We start from the raw sequence: 21,666 nt of genomic DNA, 5'->3' as shown, positions 1-21,666 counted from the left end.
CCCTGATCGGCCTGCCTGCCTACCTCTGGACTTGTAAGTGCAAGAGAAATAAATGTATCTTTTTGGGTCTCTTGTTTTACAGCAGCTTACCTTGTGCCTTAACAGAATGCAACTATAATATCTGCCAGCATACTTCACATTGCTTTGTGAAAATCAAATCAGATCACACTTGCACTCCATCTTGTAAAGTATTAAGTAAAATTCCAATATGAAATATGGTTGAACCTCAAAGAAGGCCCATTACATGTGTGTTTGACTCCTTCGATACAATGTACTGAATACCTCCCATATGCAAGGGACATGGAAGGATGTTAATATTGAGAGCAAACACTCTCAGGCACCTTGCTGTGCATGTCATCTTGTTCCCTTATCCCGACGATCCTAGGAAGTGAGTATTTTCAATCACATATCATAGGTAAGGAGATTGAAACACACGGAGCTCACTTACCTGGTAAGGGCAGAGCTGGGCTTCATTCCCAGGCCTGTCTGTTCTCACTCCACATACCAAAGCTCCACCCCAGGCACTGCGGTCACTGCCCTCAAGGACCTCAGAGTCCACGTGGAGAACAGATTCACAAGCCAGTAACTGTACCACAAGGCAGAATGAAATGAGTGCCATCACAGAGGCCTAAGAGCACAATCCAGGGGTATTCCAGGAAGGAACCATTAATTCTACCCTAGGAGGTTGGGAAGGGCTTTTTACAGAGGAAGTTCCATTTACACTGACCTTTGAGAAAGAGAAGGGGAGGGCCAGCCGGCCGAGACACCAGCATGAACAAAAAGAGGAATGTAGAGAACACGTGCATAATGAGGAGCAGTGCGGTGTGAGTGGACTGTGGAGGGGCTTCATGCTGAGGGTGAGGAGGAGCTGGGCCTGAAAGGCAGACCAGGGCCAGACCAGGGAAAGCCTTGTGTGCCAGGAGAGAGCCAAAATGCTGCTGTTTAGGCAACAAGGAATCACAGGTGTTTGAGGAGGGATGTCATGCAACCCAACGCGTGAGCTGGCATGAAGAAACAGACGAGAAAAGGCAGAAGGCTCAGGCTACTGCACAATCAGCCAGACAATACTGGGTGAGGGCCCGAGTGGAAGGCACTGAGCAGCCATGCCTAAAAGGCATGCTCCCCAGGGCCACTGACTGGACGTGAGAATCTCAACCAACACTCTGAGATCTGGGCCGCCCATGACAAGCCTATTTGCAGATCCTCTTTATAAAATTGGCTACAATGCTTATCTCCAATCTTCTACTCAAATTCGCTTTTTTTTTTTTTTTTTTTTTTGAGACTGAGTTTTGTTCTTGTTGCCCAGGCTGGAGTGCAGTGGTGCGATCTTGGCTCACTGCAGCCTCCACTTCTTGGGTTCAAGAGATTCTCCTGCCTCAGCCTCCAAGGAGCTGGGACTACAGGTGGTGCACCACCACGCCTGGCTAAATTTGTTGTATTTTTAGTAGAGATGGGGTTTCACTATGTTGGTCAGGCTGGTCTCAAACTCCTGACCTCGGGTGATCCACCTGCCTCGGCCTCCCAAAGTGCTGGGATTACAGGCGTAAGCCACCGCACCCAGCCCAAATTATCTTTATTCTGTTTTTACTTTCAGTTAAGAAGGTTATTTTGGAAAGGGGGGCATATGTGTCTCCTGTATTGTAATTAAGCTAAAACAATAACTAAGGCCTGGAGCCCACATTGTCCCCACAGCAGCACCCACAGGGCCACAGCTCTGGCAGCCTCCCTCAAGCCAAGTCAAAAGTCCCACCAGCACACAGAAAAAAATAGATCCCCATGCCGTGTGCCTTTCAGCTTGTCAGCAGTGCAGTGTGGCTGTTTTCTGGCTCCTGGGCTGTAGGGGAAATGGTTGAGCTTCCTAGCAGGCAGCTGTGGTAAATAATGAGTTCTAAGGAAAACCCTGATAGCAAACTTCTTGGGAGCTACGAGGCAAAGGGCAGGGCGGTGGTGGTGACAGACGGTGTTTGTGTAACCCTCCTCCACCCTCTCACCTGACACACACAGAGCTTTCTCTTTCATGACTGTTTTTTAGCCTCTTTTTCCATTTCAACCACCGACCACTCAATTCTTTGAGGGAAAATTAACATTCATTATGCAATTTATCTCTCCTTTTAATCCAGAGTGTCTGTCTCCAAGGTCCCTACTCAATAATTAATGTTTGTTCTCATTTCCCATTCTCCAGAGCATCTATTCTTGAACTGCAGGGTCAACAATTAACACTAATTACGGCTTTTCCTCTCTCCAATGTTGATGCTCAGAATCCCAGGCCGCCTGCTCAGCCTCAGCTATCAGCGCGCACGTGAGCGTGTGTGTGCCCTGAGATGCAAGAGCACCAAGAGGCAGGCTTTGCCAAGCCCCACCGCAGTTTAGCAAATAAAACCCAAACATTCTTTCTTGGCATCCTCTCTAGTCTATTTGTTATTGGTAATGAGACAATGAAGCAAAAAAATAAATAAATAGAATTATTTGGAGATGAATTTGGTGGCTAGGCAGACTAGAAGATCTTTAAGTCTTTTCCGGTTTGAATTTTCTAGGATTCCTTTTTTTCTTCTCTGTTGCTCTCTCCCTGATATGTCACACCTCCCTCTCCCTTCTCTGTCTCTCTGCTTCTCTCTCTCTCTCATACAAACACACCAAATTTCCCTTTAAAAACCTTTCTTCCTGCTGGGCACGGTGGCTCACACCTGTTATCCCAGCACTTTGGGAGGCAGAAGCAAGTGGATCAGCTGAGGTCAGGAGGTTGAGACCAGCCTGGCCAACATGGTGAAACCCTGTTTCTACTAAAAATACAAAAAAATTAGCCAGGTGTTGGTGGCAGGCACCTGTAGTCCCAGCTACTTGGGAGGCTGAGGCAGGAGAATTGCTTGAACCTGGGAGGTGGAGGTTGCAGCCAGCCAAGATTGTGCCATTGCACTCCAGCCTGGTGACAGAGCGAAACCCCTTCTCCAAAAAAAAAAAAAAACCCTTCATATAGGACCCACTCAATTGATCTCTTTGCTATTACCTCTCCCTTAACTTTCACAAGTCTGTCATTCTAATTCTCATCAGTCATTAAGACAGCATTGTTTTAACTAATTTTCATTTTGACTGACAAGGGTAGCTAGGAGAATAATTCTCACCCCAGGTGACTAGCAGATCGCAAAAAAAAAATTCATCAGGGGCTGTGAAAAAGCCTGTCAGTCTTTTTGGCTAGAATCAGATGGACTAGAATCCCTCCTGGCTCCCCTGGTCCAACACTCTGTTTGTGCTACAACTGGAGAGGGGGGCTTTTTGTGCTTGTCTGTCATCCCCCATGGCTGCACACACTGAGACACAGCTGCTGTTCAAATCTGGGCATCTTGCAGCATGTGTCAAACGTTAACTGTTTCATGATCTTGTTTTGTCAAAAGTTCTCCTTACAGAATTTTATCATCATGGACCCTACAGAATTTTACCTTTAAACATCTTAGATAAAAACATTATTTTCCTCAATACTTTTTTAATCCTAGATCAACCTTCTCTCCAGAATATCATCGGTGGATTTTCAAAAACATTCAATTCAAGGCCAGTGCGGTGGCTCATGCCTGTAATCCCAGCACTTTGGGAGGCTGAGGTGGGCAGATCACTTGAGATGGGGAGTCAAGACCAGCTTGGCCAACATGACGAAACCCCACCTCTACTAAAAATCCAAAAAATTAGCCAGGCGTGGTGGCACATGCCTGTAATCCCAGCTGGTCAGATGGTTGAGGCAGGAGAATTGCTTGAACCCGGTAGGCAGAGGTTGCAGTGAGCCAAGATCGTGCCACTGCACTACAGTGTGGGCAGCAGAAAGAGACTCCATCTCAAAAATTAAAAAAAAAAAAAAAAAAAAGCCAATTCATTGCAAAGCTTAAACATTGAGGCAACCACTTCATGTTTTCCCCTGTCTTCGGATAAGGGAATAAATTTTTACAAGACTTTTTCCCTCTCTCAGGTAAAATATCTTACTGTTTTTCAGCCTATGAATCTGTCAATTCAAATATCAGCCATGAAGAGGAAGGGCCTAGTAGTCAGCATTTCCTAAAAGGTAAGCTTTTCCCCTAAAAAGTTACCTCTACTTCTCTATGTAATTTGACTCATGATCATATTATTTCATATACAGACCTCTAGAAACCCACAATTTCTCCCAAATATACCAATAAGTAGCAGAGAGGATTTGCTTCTTGGAAAGCCTGAGAATTGTGTTGTTCTCATGAGTTACTGATGGGCAGCCCTGTGGTCTGAGTGTAAATATTAGTGAGGAAGAGACGTCAGGTGGAACCAAGTGCTTGTGCTTAGCTGGCCTGGGGAAGGATAACTTGCAGGGATGTCCTGTGGGTCCTGCAGGTAATCCACTGCACAATTCCCTAAATAATGAGGTAGACATTGTCCCCTGGAGTTGTGCATCCGTCAGCCTGCACACATCACAAGCTAGGAGCCGATCTGGGAAAGACTCAGGCTTGTATTTTCAATGGAGGACTGAGGCCAGGTCTGCCTCCCCTCAGATTCCTTTTCTATTTCATTTCCCCCACGGAGAGATCTGCAAAAACTGGGAGTATAGGTTGACTTTGTAGCTCATCCTCCACCCACAGACATGGCTGCTGCTGCTTCAGACCAAGGAAAGGATGATGACCTGGAGACTTTCTCTCCTAAAAATAGTCTTTGATTAACAGAGAAATGTGTGTGGTCTTCCTGGCTGCTTTTTTTTTTTGAGATGGAGTTTCGCTCTTGTCGCCCAGGCTGGAGTGCAATGGCAAGGTCTTGACTCACTGCAACCTCTGACTCCCGAGTTCAAGCAATTCTCCTGCCTCAGCCTCCTGAGTAGCCGGGATTACAGGCACCCGCCACTAAGCCTGGCCAATTTTTGTATTTTTAGTAGAGACGGGGCTTCACCATATTGGCCAGGCTGGTCTCGAACTCCTGACCTCGTAATCCGCCCGCCTCAGCCTCCCAAAGTACTGGGATTACAGGCATGAGCCACCACTCCCGGCCTCCTGGCTGCTTCTTTTGGGGCTGGGCAGCAATGAATCCTGCATGAAGAAGCTGCTGTAGGAACAGGCGAGAGGCAGTGCCACAGATCAAGGGCTATAGGCAAATTAGGGTGGAAGGATTGTTTTTGCCAGAGATTGCAAAACTAAGAGAAAAGGCACAATTGTATCCTTGCCAATCTCAAAATCTGTAAGCAGAGAAATATCTGAGAGTCTGGCCCTCTGCATTCCCCCTTGCCATCTTCCTTGGGCAGACATCCTGACGAAGGTAGAAAGAGTTTCCATGCCGTTTTTGCTCATTCTCATGCATTGGTTAGAACTGGGCCAGAGCAGCTCTTAAATAGGAGCCCTCAGTAAAAATGATGATGATGTTGGTGGTGGTGGTGGTGACAGCTACTGTTGTTATATATCCCTGATATGCGAAACGTCATGCTAAGTGCTTTGTATCCATTATTTCGTTTCATCCCCACAGCAACAATAGGAGATAAATCCTATTATTATCTTCATTTTTCATCTAGGACAATGTGGCTCAAGAGAGGTTAAGTGACTTGCCCAAGGTCACACAAAGTAGTAAAGTTAGGATTTGAACCCAAGGAACCTGTATTTGTATGACTAAGCATGGTTCATAGTAGCATCAGTCTAAAGAAGGGCAATTCCATTTGACAATATTTGAGAGTTTAGGAAGTCCTTGACTTAGTAATGACACATGCAAACAAATGGCTTCTGTCCAACCTCCGTTTCCCCCTCCAATTCCCCCTACTCAGCATCAGACACCCTTTTGTGGATAACACTAAAAAGAATTTGCAACTTCTAGAGATATCACAGGGAGAAGAGGAGAAGCTGGAAAAAAAAAAAAAAAAGTAACAATTTGGGAGAATCAAAGTCCTGAAACAAATTTTCAAGCAAGATAAGCCTGTTTACAGGCTAGCTCTGCAAACCAAAATATTCTTTCTAATAGCACCTAAAATGTTACCATTTCCCTTCATTCTATTATTAAAATCTCACCAATAAAAAACTTACCTTGGATTAAGAAGTATCCTCTTAAGATTCTGAAACTTCAGAGAGGTGAATAGTCTGTCCCACTTTAGTAAAAGTGTATTTAATCAGATAGTTGCTCTCTTGCAACCTAGCTAGAAACAGCTGCTCTGAGGGACTAAAAATTCTGATGGGGTGGAAACAAAGGTGAGTAATTTGGAAGTATATAGAGCTTAAAGGTTGAAACATGCCTGGCCCATGGAGTGCCCCAGGGGGCTCGGATGAACAGCAGAACATCAGCTGCATGGAGAAGGGGACACTAGAAGGAGAAAAGTACAGAAGGGGCCATGACAGTGCACCAAAGGCTAACTTAGCCTATTACAGGGGGCCTCGCAGCAAGCTCTAGATCCAGGAAAAGGAGAGAACGTTTTGATCCTTCTCGCCTCTATTCCTAGTAACTAAAAGACCTTGGACTAATGCAAATCTCTTTCCTATTTCCAAGCTTTAGAATGTACTGTTCCCTCTGCCTGGAGCACAGTTCCTCATCTCCTCCTATCCAGCATTTTTTAATTGCGGTAAAATACAGATAACATAAAATTTGTCATCTGAACCATTTTTAGTGTACAGTCCAGTGGCATTAAGTACATTCACATTATTGTGCAACCAGTCTCCAGAACTCTTTTCGTCTTGCAAAACTGAAACTTTATACCCATTAAACAACTCCCCCTTCTCCCTCCCCTAGCCCCTGGAAACCACCATTCTACTTTCTGTTATCCCCTGACTTTTACCCCTTGTCCTAGTTAACTCCTGCTAATCCTTCGCTTCTCAATTTAGTCCTCAAACTGACCTCCCCACGAAGGCTTTTCCACTTTCCCCTCGCCCTCCTTCCCTTCCCCCTCCCTGCCGATGGGGTGACACTCACCACCCACATGTGCACAGTGAACCATGCTTACCCAGTTACAGCCACAGCAGCTCACTCACTGCATTGTCCACTGACAAGACTTTTCTCTCCATGAGACTGCAAGCTTTTTTTCTTTTCTTTTCTTTTCTTTTGAGACAGGGTCTCCCTCTGTTGACTGGAGTGCAGTGGCTGGATCTCAGCTCGCTGCAGCCTTGACTTCCTGGGCTCAAGCGATCCTCTCATGTCAACCTCCTGAGTAGCTAGGACTACAGGTGCTTGCCATCATGCCTGTCTTTTTTTTTTTTTTTTTTTTTTGGTAGAGATGGGGTTTCACCATGTTGCCCAGACTGGTCTCCAACTTCTGGGCTCAAGCCATCTTCCCACCTTGGCATCTCAAAGTGCTGGGATTACAGGCGTGAGGCACCACACTCAGTCACTAGACTGCAATCTTTTTAAGGGCAGGGGCCCACCAGCAACCCTATTACCTGGTAATATGCTGCTAACACATACCTACTGTCAGTGCAGCATAAGCATTTAATGATTGAAAAGGTTTAGCTACAACATGGGTGAAACAGGCTTTTTATTTTTTCAGGTTGACTTGGAAACTTAATCACTATGCAGAACAGTCTCCGCAGGAAAATACATTCCACATATAAGCATAGGGTGCCTCTTTCACAACTTAGAACCTTATTTGTTTCCTTGATTTGCCCAATGACCTTAACAAAAACATGTTTACATCACTTTGCGCTTAATATTCCCCATTTGTTGCTAAGGGAATAGATATAATGCTACTTTGAAAATATCTGGGCCAGGCGCAACGGCTCACACCTGTCTGTAATCCCAGCTATTCAGGAGACCGAGGCAGGAAAATTGCTTCTCCTGCCAGAGGCAGGGTTGCGGTGGCAGAGGCTGCAGTAAGCCAAGATTGCACCATTGCACTCCAGCCTGGGCAACAAGAGCAAAACTCCATCTCAAAAAAAAAAAATAAATAAATAAATAAATAAAATACTTGATACCCCCTGGAACTGAGTTCAAAGACCAATTTAAAACATCTATTCATTGGAACACCTATAGAGCTTTCACAATTTTTTTTTTTTTTTTTGCGACAGAATCTCACTCTATTGCCCAGGCTGGAGTGCAGTGGCACAATCTTGGCTCACTGCAACCTCCATCTCCCAGGTTCAAGTGATTCTCATGCCTCAGGCTCTCCAGTAGGTGAGATTACAGGCACCCGCCACCACACCCGGCTAATTTTTGTAATTTTAGTAGAGACAGGGTTTCACCATGTTGGCCAGGATGGTCTTGAACTCCTGACCTCAGGTGATCCACCCGCCTCGGCCTTCTAAAGTGCTGGGATTACAGGCATGAGCCACCACACCTGGCCTAGAGCTTTCACAATTTTTTGTTTTCTTTTTGGTCATTTGGTTTTAATTACTATTTTCAGATAAAAGTGACAGGATTCTAAAAGGATTGTGTAGATGGTAGACTTTGGGTATTTGTGGACATGAAGGTTGATTTCAACTATTTGAAATGACCTCAAAAGTCAGGGGACTGGCACAGTGTGGTGGCTCATGACTGTAATCTCAGCACTTTGGGAGGCCAAGGTGGGAGGATTACTTGAGGCTAGGATTCAAGACCACCCTGGCCAACATAGCAAGACCCTGTCTCTAAAAAAATTAAAATAAAAAATAAATAAAACATCAGGGACACACACAATTTGTCATTTTACAGAGGCATGAAGTCAAATCATTGATATTGCAAGGCTGGGAGACAGAGACTGTTACTAAGCTAGTGAGTGGGCCTAGCCAGCCTCGCAGCACTCACACATCTCATATTGTGGTCTATAATTCATTATAACATCTGCAATAGCTCTTGTGCAGTTACTTTTCAAACAGAAGAACATTGATTTCTTTATATATACATATATACACACACATGCATTTTTAATGGCCCTAAAAAAAAGCTGACTGCTGGGACTCGTGATGGAAGTAAGAGAAAGTGAAGTGGTCTAACAATGTAATGGTTCTCTGCCAAAAAAATAGTTTAATAAATCACTCTAAGCCTTTATTTATAGTCTCATTAAGAGTCCGAAGAACTCTCTTTTTCCAATTCTTCTTTAGTTTTATTACCAATAGATACACACTAGGAGTATTCACAAATCTAAGGATTCTTAAAATTCTCAGGATGTGTCCTTCCCAAGTAGCCAGGATCTGCTGTTCACTTAATGCGTGATATGCATTAAGGGATCAAGACCTTGCCCAAGTAGTGAAGTAATACTTTGCACAATGCATTTTAAAGCAGGTGTAGATCTTAGGATTTTGTGTGTGCGTTATATTTCTCAACCTATATTAAAGTTTAGAATATTAAATTTTCTTCTGTCAGAGTGATCAAAAAATTATAACTTTCATTAACTAGTAATTCTTAAATAGTATTTTCTATTTAATCACCCTTCAGACATTTATGTTGTCTTCTCATCACAACTATAAAGAAGCTTAAGGCCAGTCACAGTGGTTTACGCCTATAATCCCAACACTTTGGGAGGCCAAGGCAGGTGGATCACTTGAGGTCAGGAGTTCGAGACCAGGTTGGCCAACATGGTGAAACCCCATCTCTACCAAAAATACAAAAATTAGCCAGGCATGGTGGCAGGCACCTGTAGTCCCAGCTACTCTGGGGGCTCAGGCAGGAGAATCACTTGAACCCAGGAGGCGGAGGTTGCAGTGAGCTGAGATTGCACCACTGCACTCCAGCCTGGGCAACAGAGCGAGACTCCATCTCAAAATAAAATAAAATAAAATAAAATAAAATAAAATAAATTAAAATAAAATAAATAAAATACAAAGAAAGAAGTACTAGGCTTTTCTTAAGGATGTTTCCCGCCTAGTTTCTCTCCCTTGCTCCTTTCATACATCTCTCTGTGGCCTGAGGATTTTGCCATTGTCTTGGTTTCCCCATAATCCCTCCTTTGAAAATTAATGTAGACATCAGAATCAGACTGTGTTCAACAGAAAGAATCTGTGAGTATGTTTTTTTGTTTGTTTGTTTTGAGACGGAGTCTGGCTTTTGTTGCCCAGGCTGAAGTGCAATGGCACAATCTCCACTCACTGCAACCTCTGTCTCCTGGGTTCAAGCCATTCTCCTGCCTCAGCCTCCCAAGTAGCTGGGATTACAGGCGCATGTCACCACGCCTGGCTAATTTTTTGTATTTTTAGTAGAGACAGGGTTTCACTATGTTCGCCAGGCTGGTCTCAAACTCCTGAGCTCAGGTGATCCGCCTGCCTCAGCCTCCCAAAGTGCTGGGATTACAGGCGTGAGCCACTAGGCCCAGTCTGTGAGTATGTTTTACAAAGCGGAAAGATATTGCTCATTCATTCATTCAACAAACACTAATTGTCCATCTACCAGTGACAAATAACTATGGTAGGCACAAAAATACAGTGGAGAGACCACGTCCATGCCTTAAAGTAGTCCACAGGGGTGGAATGTGTTGAGAGCTATGAACGAGTTCAGACTGACTCAGCCTGGAAGTTGAGAAGGCTTTTGGAAGGAGAGGACACTTAAGCAGAGTTTCTAAGGATGTATATAGGAACTAGCCGAGTGGTAAAGAAAGGATGCTCTAGGAGAATGGACAATATAAAGGTGAAAGAGCATGGCAGCATGGAGAAACTGAAGCAACTTGTAATGACTGCACCCCAGGGTACATGCAGGGGAGGGAGTGATGAAAAATGCACCTTGCAAAGGAGGCAGGAGCCAGATCATGAAGGGCCATAGAAAGCAGCTAAGAGGCCAGTCACAGTGGCTCATGCCTATAATCCCGGCACTTTGGAAGGCCGAGACAGGCAGATCACCTGAGGTCGGGAGTTCGAGACCGGCCTGACCAACATGGAGAAACCCCCATCTCTGCTAAAAATACAAAATTAGCCAGGTGTGATGGCGCATGCCTGTAATCTCAGCTACTCGGGAGGCTGAGGCAGGAGAATCGCTTCAACCCAGGAGGCAGAGGTTGCAGTGAGCTGAGATCATGCCATTGCACTCCAGCCTGGGCAACAAGGGCGAAACTCCATCTCAAAAAATTTTTAAAAATAAAAGCAGCTAAGGAATTTACGCCAATGACGGTGGGACTCTGCCTACATAGGAATTGACATCACCAAATTTTTATTTTACAGAAATGACTCCCAGCTATGTAGAGAATAGATTGGAGGAGATAAGACTAGGGGCTGGGACCCCACATATCTTTATTTGTTTGAGAAGAAGTGACCAAAAATAGTATTTTCTGGCTCACACCTGTAATCCCAGCACTTTGGGAGGCCGAGGCGGGCAGATCACCTGAGGTCAGGACTTTAAGACCAGCCTGGCCAATATGGCAAAACCCCGTCTCTACTGAAAATACAAAAATTAGCCAGGCGTGATGGCACACACCTGTAATCCCAGCTACTTGGGAGGGAAACATTGAAGCAGGGAAAATTGCTTGAACCCGGGAGATAAAGGTCACAGTGAGCCAAGGTTGCACCACTGCACTCCAGGCTGGGCGACAGAGGAAGACTCCTCTCAAAATATATATATGTATTTTTTCAGGCCGGGCATGGTGGCTCAAGCCTGTAATCCCAGCACCTTGGGAGGCAGAGGCGGGTGGATCACGAGGTCAGGAGATCGAGACCAGCCTGGCTAACACGGTGAAATCCCGTCTCTACTAAAAATACAAAAAAAAAAAATTAGCTGGGTGAGGTGGCAGGTGCCTGTAGTCCTAGCTACTCAGGAGGCTGAGGTGGGAGAATGGCGTGAACCTGGGAGGCGGAGCTTACAGTGAGCCGAAATCGTGCCACTGTACTCCAGCCTGGGCAACAGTGCGAGACTCTGTCTAAAAAAAATATATATCTATATATATGTATAAATAGATATATTTTTTTTTTCTGGAGAATGGAGACCACCACGTGAATGACATTTGCTGGCTGTTTTGTATGCAGTTCCACCTTCAGCCTTTTTTCTGAATTCCTTTCCTCCACACAGTCTTCCACCATAGATATCCTTATTAATCCTGTGATGTTTCTTGATTGGAGGGTTTCTCGCATGGTTGACATTTTGCTGTTATGCATCTCGAATTTAAATTCAGTCCTCTAGCTAGGCTTTCATTCTGGGCTTGGTAAACTGCCATGTGCCTTTAGACCTTTCCATAAAAAATAATTTATGAACTTTTGAGAGAGATTGGTATTCCCAAAGCTAAAGCCAGACCCTTGAGACTTAGCTAGCCTTAATCTAAAAAGATATAAGTAAAAGGACTGTTATCCCAAATTGGAAGAAATATATTGCCTTTGCATTTACTGAGTACTTCCATATTTAAATTCAGACTGACTCATATTTTCTAGATCTGTCTACTTGACTCCCTAGTTAGAGCTCCCAGGGGGATGTCTTTTGCCTGGAGACTTATTCAGGCCTCCAGCAACTATTCCCTATGCCCATCTCACCCTCCTCCTCATTCAGGAAGATTTAAAGTGAAAATGTGTAGCATAAACAGGATCTTAAATCTCGTCCCAAGAATTTGATAATGACAATACCAAAAGGCCATCTTGGGTCTTGGTCTCCTGCATTAAACAAGCAGACTCAAAATTTATTATAACACTACAAACACTGTATAGGTCATAGGTGTCTTGAGTCACATCATATAAAATAAAGTATTTTTAGATATTCTTAAGGAAAGGTCAGAAGGACCAAAATTATCCTTCCTTTTATGGTTAAGTTTATACTGGAGAGAATTTTTTTTTAATAATCTGGAATTTGCATTTGCATTTTCCATTTATGACCAAAAAAACACAAAACCATGAAGGGACTGAGGCTGACTTTCAGGCCTTCTCCCATTGGTTCCTGCTGGGGCCAGCAAGTCCCTGTGCAAAGCTATGAGAAGGCAAAGATGGTTTCTGAGACCTGTTTGGTAACGGATATATCCCCTCCATGGTGATGAAACATTGCAAGTTATGGGGTATGTTCCATGACAGCATGTTAGCCATCAAAGGGTGCCCACGCCTCAGAAATGATATACATAGACAAAGGCCCTAAACAGATTTAAAGAAGCTCCTGCCAGCACCTCCAACAGCTACTGCCCTTGTAACCACTGGATATTTGGCCACTTTGGACCCTACGGGTGTGTATTTCTTCCCAAACCCTGACATGTATCTAGGAAGGAGCCAGGTGGCCCGCCTGGCCTAATAAGGTGACTCTTTGGAGTTGATCTGTATTTTGACACCAGATGGGGCCCACAGGAGGGTCCCATACCAAGGCAAATATGCATCCTGAAACAATGGGAATAAATATGACTTTGTTTCTTTCTTTTTTTTTTTTTTGAGACAGAGTTTCGCTCTTGTTGCCCAGGCTGGAGTGCAATGGCACGATCTTAGCTCACTGCGACCTCTGCCTCCTGGGTTCAAGTGATTCTCTTGCCTCGGCCTCCCAAGTAGCTGGGATTACAGGCGCCCGCTACCACACCTGGCTAATTTTTGTATTTTTAGTAGAGACAGGGTTTCACCATGTTGGCCAGGCTAGTCTCAAACTCCCAACCTCAAGTGATCCACTGGCCTTGGCCTCCCAAAGTGCTGGGATTACAGGCGTGAGCCACCACGCCCAGCCGACTATGTTTCATTTTTATTGAACAACAAACAATGACTTGGGAATTAAACATAGCCAATGCAGATTTAAATAGAAGGAAATGTTAAGGAGCCATATTCCCTGCTAGAATCAGTGCTTTTCAAGTTTTGAGTGTTTGGTGAAGGATTCCATGATTTGAAGAAGGCAGAAGAGGCTTTGGATGAGACCCCCATCTAGTAAGGGTCATCTCTAAGACTGCCTGATTATCTGGTGGGAATGCTATCTCCTCACTAAAAGCCTGTGGTTAGATTAATGCTAGCATTTGAAAATCTGCTAAGGCCTGATGGTGGGCAGCCAAGGAAGGAATGTGTTTTCTGTTTATCTCTTTAGTGGCAGAAATGTTCATCACAGAAAGACTGTGAACTCCCAGTTTCAGGCATGCCTGGAAGTTGTGCAGCCTATAGTCTGTATAGCCTGTATACACTGTGAAAACTGGAATGTGCACACCACTTTCTGAACGACAAAAAAGAACCAGGCCTTTGTTTGCAGCCAGTTACCTGGGTTGGTCGATGGGTTAATCAGTTTCTTTGACTTGATAACAGGGGTAGATCTTGCCGCATTGTTCTGAAAGGAGGTTTTACCACCCCCACTGTTCTATCTCCCAGGAATGCAGTTTGAGTTGTGTCTCCTCCTTGACAGCTTGGACCTCAGTAAATTACCAAGGTCTTGACCCAAGAGATGGAGAAGTCCTAAGTGATTTTTCAGTCTCCTATCTAAAAATGTGTTTACATTTCTTGAACTCTGGCTGACTGATTCATTCTCCTGGTGTTGCAAGAACTTTCCTTATGCATTAGAATTCATAAGTTTCATTTCTAAGAGGCCTATGGTTCCTTCCAAGCCACAGTGTAGTGAACCTCATCACAACACAATTCTGCTGGGCTGGATTTGTCCCAAGGGTGGATCATGGCCAAGCAGCTGTGATGTGGCAAGCTCATTGACGCTAACAGGAGGCAGTGTGATGTGGAGGGGAAAGTGCAAGACACTAAGTCAGGACATCTGGGTTCTGGGTCCTGGTCTTGTGTTATTTCAAGGTGTGCCCTTGAGCCAATTGAATGAAAATGCTTTCAGGGCCTCAGTTTCCCCCAAGCTGATTCAAATTTAAAAAAAAAAATTTTTTTTTGAGACAGAGTCTCACTCTGTTGTATCCGGAATTGGTGGGTTCTTGGTCTCGCTGACTTCAAGAATGAAGCCGCGGACCTTCGTGGTGAGTGTTACAGTTCTTAAAGGTGGTGTGTCCAGAGTTTCTTCCTTCTGGTGGGTTCATGGTCTTGCTGACTTCAGGAGTGAAGCTGCAGACCTTCACAGCGAGTGTTACAGCTCTTAAAGGCGGCACGTCTGGAGCTGTTTGTTCTTTCCGGTGGGTTCGTGGTCTTACTGGCCTCAAGAGTGAAGCTGCAGACCTTCGCGGCGAGTGTTACAGTTTGTAAAGGTGGCGCGTCCGGAATTGTTCGTCCTTACAGAGAGCTGATTGGTCTGTTTTGACAAAGTGCTGATTGGTGCATTTACAAACCTTTAGCTACAGAGTGCTGATTGGTGTGTTTACAATCCTTTAGCTAGACACAGCGTGCTGATGGTGTGTTTACAATCCTTTAGCTAGACACAGAGTGGTGGTGATCGTGTGTTTACAATCTTTTCGCTAGACAGAAAAGTTCTCCAAGTCCCCACCCGACCCAGAAGCCCAGCAGGCTTCACCTCTCAATGGCACTCGACTTTGTGGCACCTAGCCCAGGCACTCCGGCAGCCCAGAGGGAGCTCATCCCCCCATCAAGCCCAGCAGGCGCTGGCCACGGCCGGCCGAGTCCGCGCCCACCGGGCACCCGCTCCGGCCCGCGAGCGCGGCACGCAGCCCCGGCTCCTGCCTGCGCCTCTCCCTCCACACCTCCAGGCGAGCAGAGGGAGCCGGCTCAGGCCTCGGCCAGCCCCAGAGAAGGGCCCCCACAGTGCAGCGGCGGGCTGAAGGGCTCCTCCAGCGCGCCAGAGTGGACGCCAAGGCCAACGAGGCGCCAAGAGTGAGCAAGGGCTGCTAGCACGTTGTCACCTCTCACTGTCACCTAGGCTGGAGTGCAGTGGTAAATCTCGGCTCACTGCAACCTCCACCTCCCGGGTTCAAGTGATTCTTGTGCCTCAGCCTCCTGCATAGCTGGGATTACAGGCACGCGCCACCACACTCTGCTAAGAAATGTTTTAAATCTGTGCAAAAGCCATTTTCAAAGACAGAAGAAGATAGCTGAGAAACAACAGAAAAGGAAGGTCAGCCCACAAAGAATGAGTAGAGGCTTAAGGTCAAAAAGACAAAGATACAGAGTCACATATGGCCATTGGCTTCTAAAAGAGCTACTTACGAATACCAAGTATGGAAAGAACTTTTTGTTGGACATTGGTCCCACAGAAGAGACTAAACCCTTTGTCAGTAAGTAGAGCCATGTGCTTAGCTAAATCTGTTCCTCAAATAAACATTCCTTTAGAACATTAAAGTTACTTTTTTTTTTTGAGATGGAGTCTCACTCTGTCACCCAGGCTGGAGTGCAGTGGCGTGATCTCGGCTCACTGCAACCTCTGCCTCCCAGGTTCAAGTGATTCTCCTGCCTCAGCCTCCGGAGTAGCTGCGACTACAGCCGCGCACCACCACGCCCAGCTAATTTTTGTATTTTTAGTGGAGATGGGGTTTCACCTTGTTGGCCACGCTGGTCTCCAACTCCTGGCCTCAAGCAATCCACCCACCTCGGCCTCCCAAAGTGCTGGGATTACAAGCATGAGCCACTGCACCCGACCAAATTTACTTTCTTAAGAGAAAAAAAAGAAAAGCAAAATAAAACCTATTCTTTTGTACCATGAAGTTTTAGGGTCGGGCAGTCTTGGAGGGAAATCCTTACTCAAAACCTCACTAGTGGTACAACTTTGAGTGGGTTACCATACCTTTTGCACCTCAGCTGCCACACCTGTAGAGAACATTGATAACGACAGCATGGAGGGGAGTCATGGCCATCACATGACAGCCCCATGCTGGTGTCTGGGTGGTGCCTGCTTCCCGGCTGGCTCCACAGTTTCCATGGTTTCTGTTAGTCCCCTCCCTCCAGCCCCACTTTGGTGTTTGCCTTTGTTTGATTCATGTTTCCACCTTTCCTCTTGCCCCTCCGCATTATGAGGAAAAGGGAAGCCTCTGATCTATTTGGAAGTTTGCAGAAGCCTTTTCCTACTTCAGTGAAGTGCAGTCATACAAAATTTATACTCAACAGCATCAGCAGATTTTTTTCCATCAATATTTCCTTTTTAATTTCAGCTTTATCTGAATTTTAATAGCATAAAGAATTTACTTTTGTTCTTTTAAAGAGCAACCAAAACAAGAATAATATATATTTGAATATAAGGTCTTAACACTATGTTTAACATGGTGTTTAGGCTATGCCTATAGAGGTTATAGGTGTTATTTGGTGAGTAAATTATGAATGCCATGGGTGTATATGTGCTTATAATCTTACATACATATGAACTAGGTGTGTGTGTGTATGGTATATATAAAAAGTCATGAGATCCAGATCTGACCACCTTGATCTTTTTTCCTCTTTGATTTTCACTATAGCAAACACTGAACCTAGAGCCAATCTTCACGTGAATCTTTATGAAACCTCACCGTTGACCCAAACAACAGAGAAGCAGGTATGGTATTGACTCTGAATGAGGATAACACTGGGAGTCACAACTCTTGGGTTCTTGTTTCAGCTTGCTGTGTGGCCCTCAGTGAGACTCTTTACCTCTCTGGGCCTCATTTGCCTAATCAGTAAAATAAGACAAGTAGACTATGAAATCACAGAGGTTCCTTTATTCTTAGACTTGGAATGTCAACTCAACTTGGACTGTATTATTGGCTCTTTACATGTGTGAATAAGCTCAAGGTCTCTCCCTGACTTCTGCAAAGTCAGAAAGGGAATAAGGGAACACAGAAAGGTGGCATCCAATGAGGCAGTAGGCAGTAATTTTCATTCGTAATAGAGATAAACATTAGCAATTAAGAAAAAAAAGTGCAAAGGTAATCATGAAGAAAGGAGGATGGTGCTTCATCCAGATACATTAAGAATTTCTATTAGCGGGCCGGTCATGGTGGCTCCTGCCTGTAATCCCAGCACTTTGCGAGGCTGAGGCAGGCAGATCACCTGAGGTCAGGAGTTCGAGACCAGCCTGGCCAACGTGGTGAAACCCCATGTCTACTAAAAATACAAAAATTAGCTGGCTGTGGTGGCATGCACCTGTGGTCCCAGCTACTTGGGAGGCTGAGGCAGGAAAATTGCTTGAACCTCGGAGTTGGAGGTTGCAGTGAGCTGAGATCATGCTGCAGCCAGAATCCTGAGAGAGACCCTGTCTCAGAAAAAAAAAAAAAAAAAAAAAAAAAGAATATCTATTAGTGGTTCAAGGACATATGTTCACAAATATTTATAAATTTTTTCCTTCCTTGGAAGCTTTGAAGCTGGAACTGTCTTCAAATTCTCTCTAGAGAGACAACTCAGGGGAATTCCTAGAACTGAATCCAGGGCCTCGGAGAACCTGAGGCAGAGGCAGCACACGCGGCTCCAGGGGACTCCCAGGTCTCACCCTGCTGTGTGACACCTCCAGGTCATGATCTTGATTTCTCCATTCTGTCCACCTTCCTTCCTGCCACAGCCTGGCTATCTCTTCTTCCCCAGCACTCATTATATATAATGATAATAGAAACGGGTTTGCTTTCATCTGCGTGCCCGAGCTGGGCTCTGAGGTAGGACCTGAACTCTCTGTGACAACCCTAGGCCTGGGTCAGGCCTCCTCTGAGGTGAAACGCAGCTGAGCAGCTCCTCCCTGCTGCCAAGGAGCTGCAGAACCAACATTTGCATTTTTTAAATGCCCACTTTGCAGACATCCCTTTTAAGGGATCTAGAGACAGAGTTTTTGAAAGAGTGTGCGACTAAGGAAAACATAATATGGTGTATTTTGATAATTCTGCAACCCAAAGGCCATGCAAAGGCTTCACATACCCTAAACACACCCCAAATTCACACAGCCCCACGGTTCTGTTCCAAAAGACCTACTATCACCTGCAATGAAAGAGAGGCTCAGCCAGGCACAGTGGCTCACGCCTATAATCCCAGCACTTTGGGAGGCCAAGGTGGGTGGATCACGAGGTCTGGAGTTCAAGACCAGCCTGGCCAACATGGTGAAACCCCGTCTCTACTAAAAATACAAAAATCAGCTGGGCATGGTGGTGCGCGTCTGTAATCTCAGCTACTTGGTAGGCTGAGGCAGGAGAATCGCTTGAATGCAGAAGACGGAGGTTGCAATGAGCCAAGATCACATCATTGCACTCCAGCCTGGGCAACAGAGCAAGACTCTGTCTCAAAAAAAAAGAAAGAGGGGCTCAACCATGTCAAATTAAATCGTAGGCTGAATTACTAACTTTGCAGTCAGAAGAAGCAGAGCGAGGGGTCTTAAACTCTCATCCCGGCTCCCCCCCGAGGCTGTGGAAAGTCAGCTCCCTGAGAAGCCCATGTGCGCCTGCCTCCTTTGTGAAACGATGGGGTGGCTCCCACCAGAACCCACTGGTTTGTCCAAGTCGCAGTAGTCCCAATACCTTTAGAAGCAGCCCTGGAAAGAAAGGGCATCTGAGGAGAAGTCTAGGGAGCCCCACCAGCCCCAAACACAGAGAAAACGGTGGGAGGGAGGTGGGGGTGACTTCCTGGCCTCCTGCACCCCCGCTTACTTCTCGAGGCTAATGGCCTCTTATTAGATTAATCACTGACTTCAGTTTTAACTACTTCCTCAGCCTACTCCATGGCAATGACTAATTTCATGTTTATTATAAAGCATCTGGAACACATTTAGGACAAATTTCTGTCCAGCTGATTTCAGTTCCCTACCTTGATGGGCCACTGGCAATCCAGGGGATTCCTTCCCCTGCGGCCTTTCCCACCCTGAAGCAGAGGACATCACAATACTGATCTTAGCAGCACCGTTTCTTTCCATCAGTTCCCCCACGGGCTCCCCCCTCCCTCCCTTCCTTGGGATCTGACCCTATTAGGGGTTCAGTCACATGAAAGACTTGCACTTTTATCACAGTGCTATCTGAGAGAGGGGAAGACATGCCAAAGGTGGGTATTCTGGTATTACCACCCTCTAATGAGAAGTCGCAGGCGTAGATTTTGAAAACAATCTCTGGCGTGTGGGTTGGAGAGAAAGCCACAGGGTGCTCTGCAGAGGCTGGGGTGACGGCGTTCCCTGGGCTGGAGGCTTCTGCAGAGGCCCTACCCCTGCGATGGGCGAGCCTTCACCTTGTCTCCTCAGAGGCTGTCCACGCTGCAGTGGGAGCAGAAAGGGTTAGGCTCCTTCCTCCAACACGCGATGAGGATGGCAAATGGCGAGAATGGCCCCCAAGGCACCCCTTCCACACCTGACCCGAGGAGCAGGGCCTAGGCGGCAAATCCATCAAAAGAAACAAGAGTAGCAACTGATATCAGCAACTTCCTAGGAGTTGGAAGAGGGGGTGAGGTGGTGGGGGCGGGGATAAGAAAACTACAAGGGGAAATGTGGAGATGAAAAGAGAGCAATGAAAAAAGAAAAAGGAGACAAGCAGACATGTTTCAACTCCAAGCTCCCATTTCCTCTTTCAAATGAACTGCTTCCCCACTGTGAACAGAATCAAGTATTTATGAAGGCATTTTTTGCATATTAATAGCTGCATATGGAGCATTGCCAGAGCTGCAGTCCTGAAGGTACGGTGCCCTTTTTTAATGCAGGTCTTTCAAACTCCTCACAGAATTTGGTATTCTTCAGATTTATTTTCATTTCTGCCTCATGGCTCCTCCTAAGGCCCTTCATTTGATTAAGGGAAATTAGTTCCTGGGATACTTTCAGAGACAGAGTATTGCTCTTACCTCGGTGGGCCGCTGACATCAATCGCTGGAGAAGCTTTTCCTCTCCCCCAAGGCCTCTCTGTGCAGAGGCCGCAGGTTGGGTAAGGTGACCAGCACCTAAAAACAGTATTAAAATTATAAATGAAAATTTCAGAAGGAAATATTAACATAGCTAGACAGTGGTGGGAGAAAGTAAAACTAGAAAAAAAAAGTAAAATAATTTCATTAACTTTACCATCTATACTCAGTAAAGATTACCTCCGATTTTAAAAGAAAATAATTGAGAACCATGAGAAAAATAAAAGACAGAAACAATTCATATCCAAAAAGGAGTAACAGAAAATAAATATGAAAAAAATCATCCATCTTGATTAACAATTTAAATGCAAATTGAGGCAAACTGTAAGTACCGTCTTATATCTGAGATTTGTGCCTTCTCTTACTCTTTTTAAATGGTAACACCCAGGGCTGCCGGAGTTTTGGTAAAACTGGTATACTTATACACTTCTGGTGGAACACAGTCTTGGTTCAATCCCTTTGTAAAGCAAAATGGCAATATAACTCACGAAACATGAAAAACATGAAATATCCATCAATTATGTATTTCTGACTTCCGAGAATTTATCCTAAGGAAATAATTCAACAGAAAAAAAAAAAAGGTCAGTGAAGATGTCCATTGCAGCATTATCTATAACAAAGAAAATCTGGAAATAGCCCAAGAGTGTAACATCAGAGAAATGACTTTGGGGAGGTTTAGAATCTTGTAGCCTCCAGCCGCATGACTCCTAAACCATAATTTCTAATTTTGTGGCTAATTTGTTAGTCCTGCGAAGGCAGTCTGGTTCACAGGTAGGAAGGGGGCTTGTTTTGGGAAAGGGCTGTTATCGTCTTTGTTTCAAAGCTAAACTGTAAACTAAGTTCCTCCCAAAGTTATTTCGGCCTACACCCAGGAATGAATAAGGACAGCCTGGAGGTTAGAATCAAGATGGAGTTGGTTAGGTCAGATCTCTTTCACTGACTCAGTTATAATTTGGCAATGGCAGTTTCACCCTCGGTGAAGGGTTTAATTCAAGCATTAAAAAAGGATGATCGTTCGTACTAGAAACTGAGATTTAATACTAATGTTTAACTAACAGGCAACATCACTGACATTTTGGACCAGATAGTCTTTGTTGTGGGGAACTTTCCCGTTGATTGTAGGATGTTAGCAGTATCCCTGGCCACTGCCTACTAGATGCCAGTAGCACAACCCTCCCCAGTTGTGACAATCAAAAATGTTTCCAGACCCTGCTAA

General features: G+C 45.1%; 1 protein-coding gene across 1 annotated transcript in view; it reads left to right on the top strand.

Moving 5' to 3' along the window:
• Positions 1-21,666, top strand: part of KIAA2012 (KIAA2012 ortholog) — a 129,622-nt gene that overhangs the window by 47,901 nt on the left and 60,055 nt on the right. The window contains exons 12-13 of the mRNA XM_032754924.2: positions 3,977-4,045; positions 17,078-17,154. Of these exons, the coding sequence (XP_032610815.1) occupies positions 3,977-4,045; positions 17,078-17,154 (146 nt within the window). The remainder of the gene's footprint in view (positions 1-3,976; positions 4,046-17,077; positions 17,155-21,666) is intronic.

Source organism: Hylobates moloch, unplaced genomic scaffold, assembly GCF_009828535.3.
Source record: "Hylobates moloch isolate HMO894 unplaced genomic scaffold, HMol_V3 SCAFFOLD_1, whole genome shotgun sequence".
Lineage (NCBI taxonomy): Eukaryota > Metazoa > Chordata > Mammalia > Primates > Hylobatidae > Hylobates > Hylobates moloch.
Note: the sequence above shows the minus strand (reverse complement) of the source record. Positions and strands in the feature narration are given on the sequence as shown.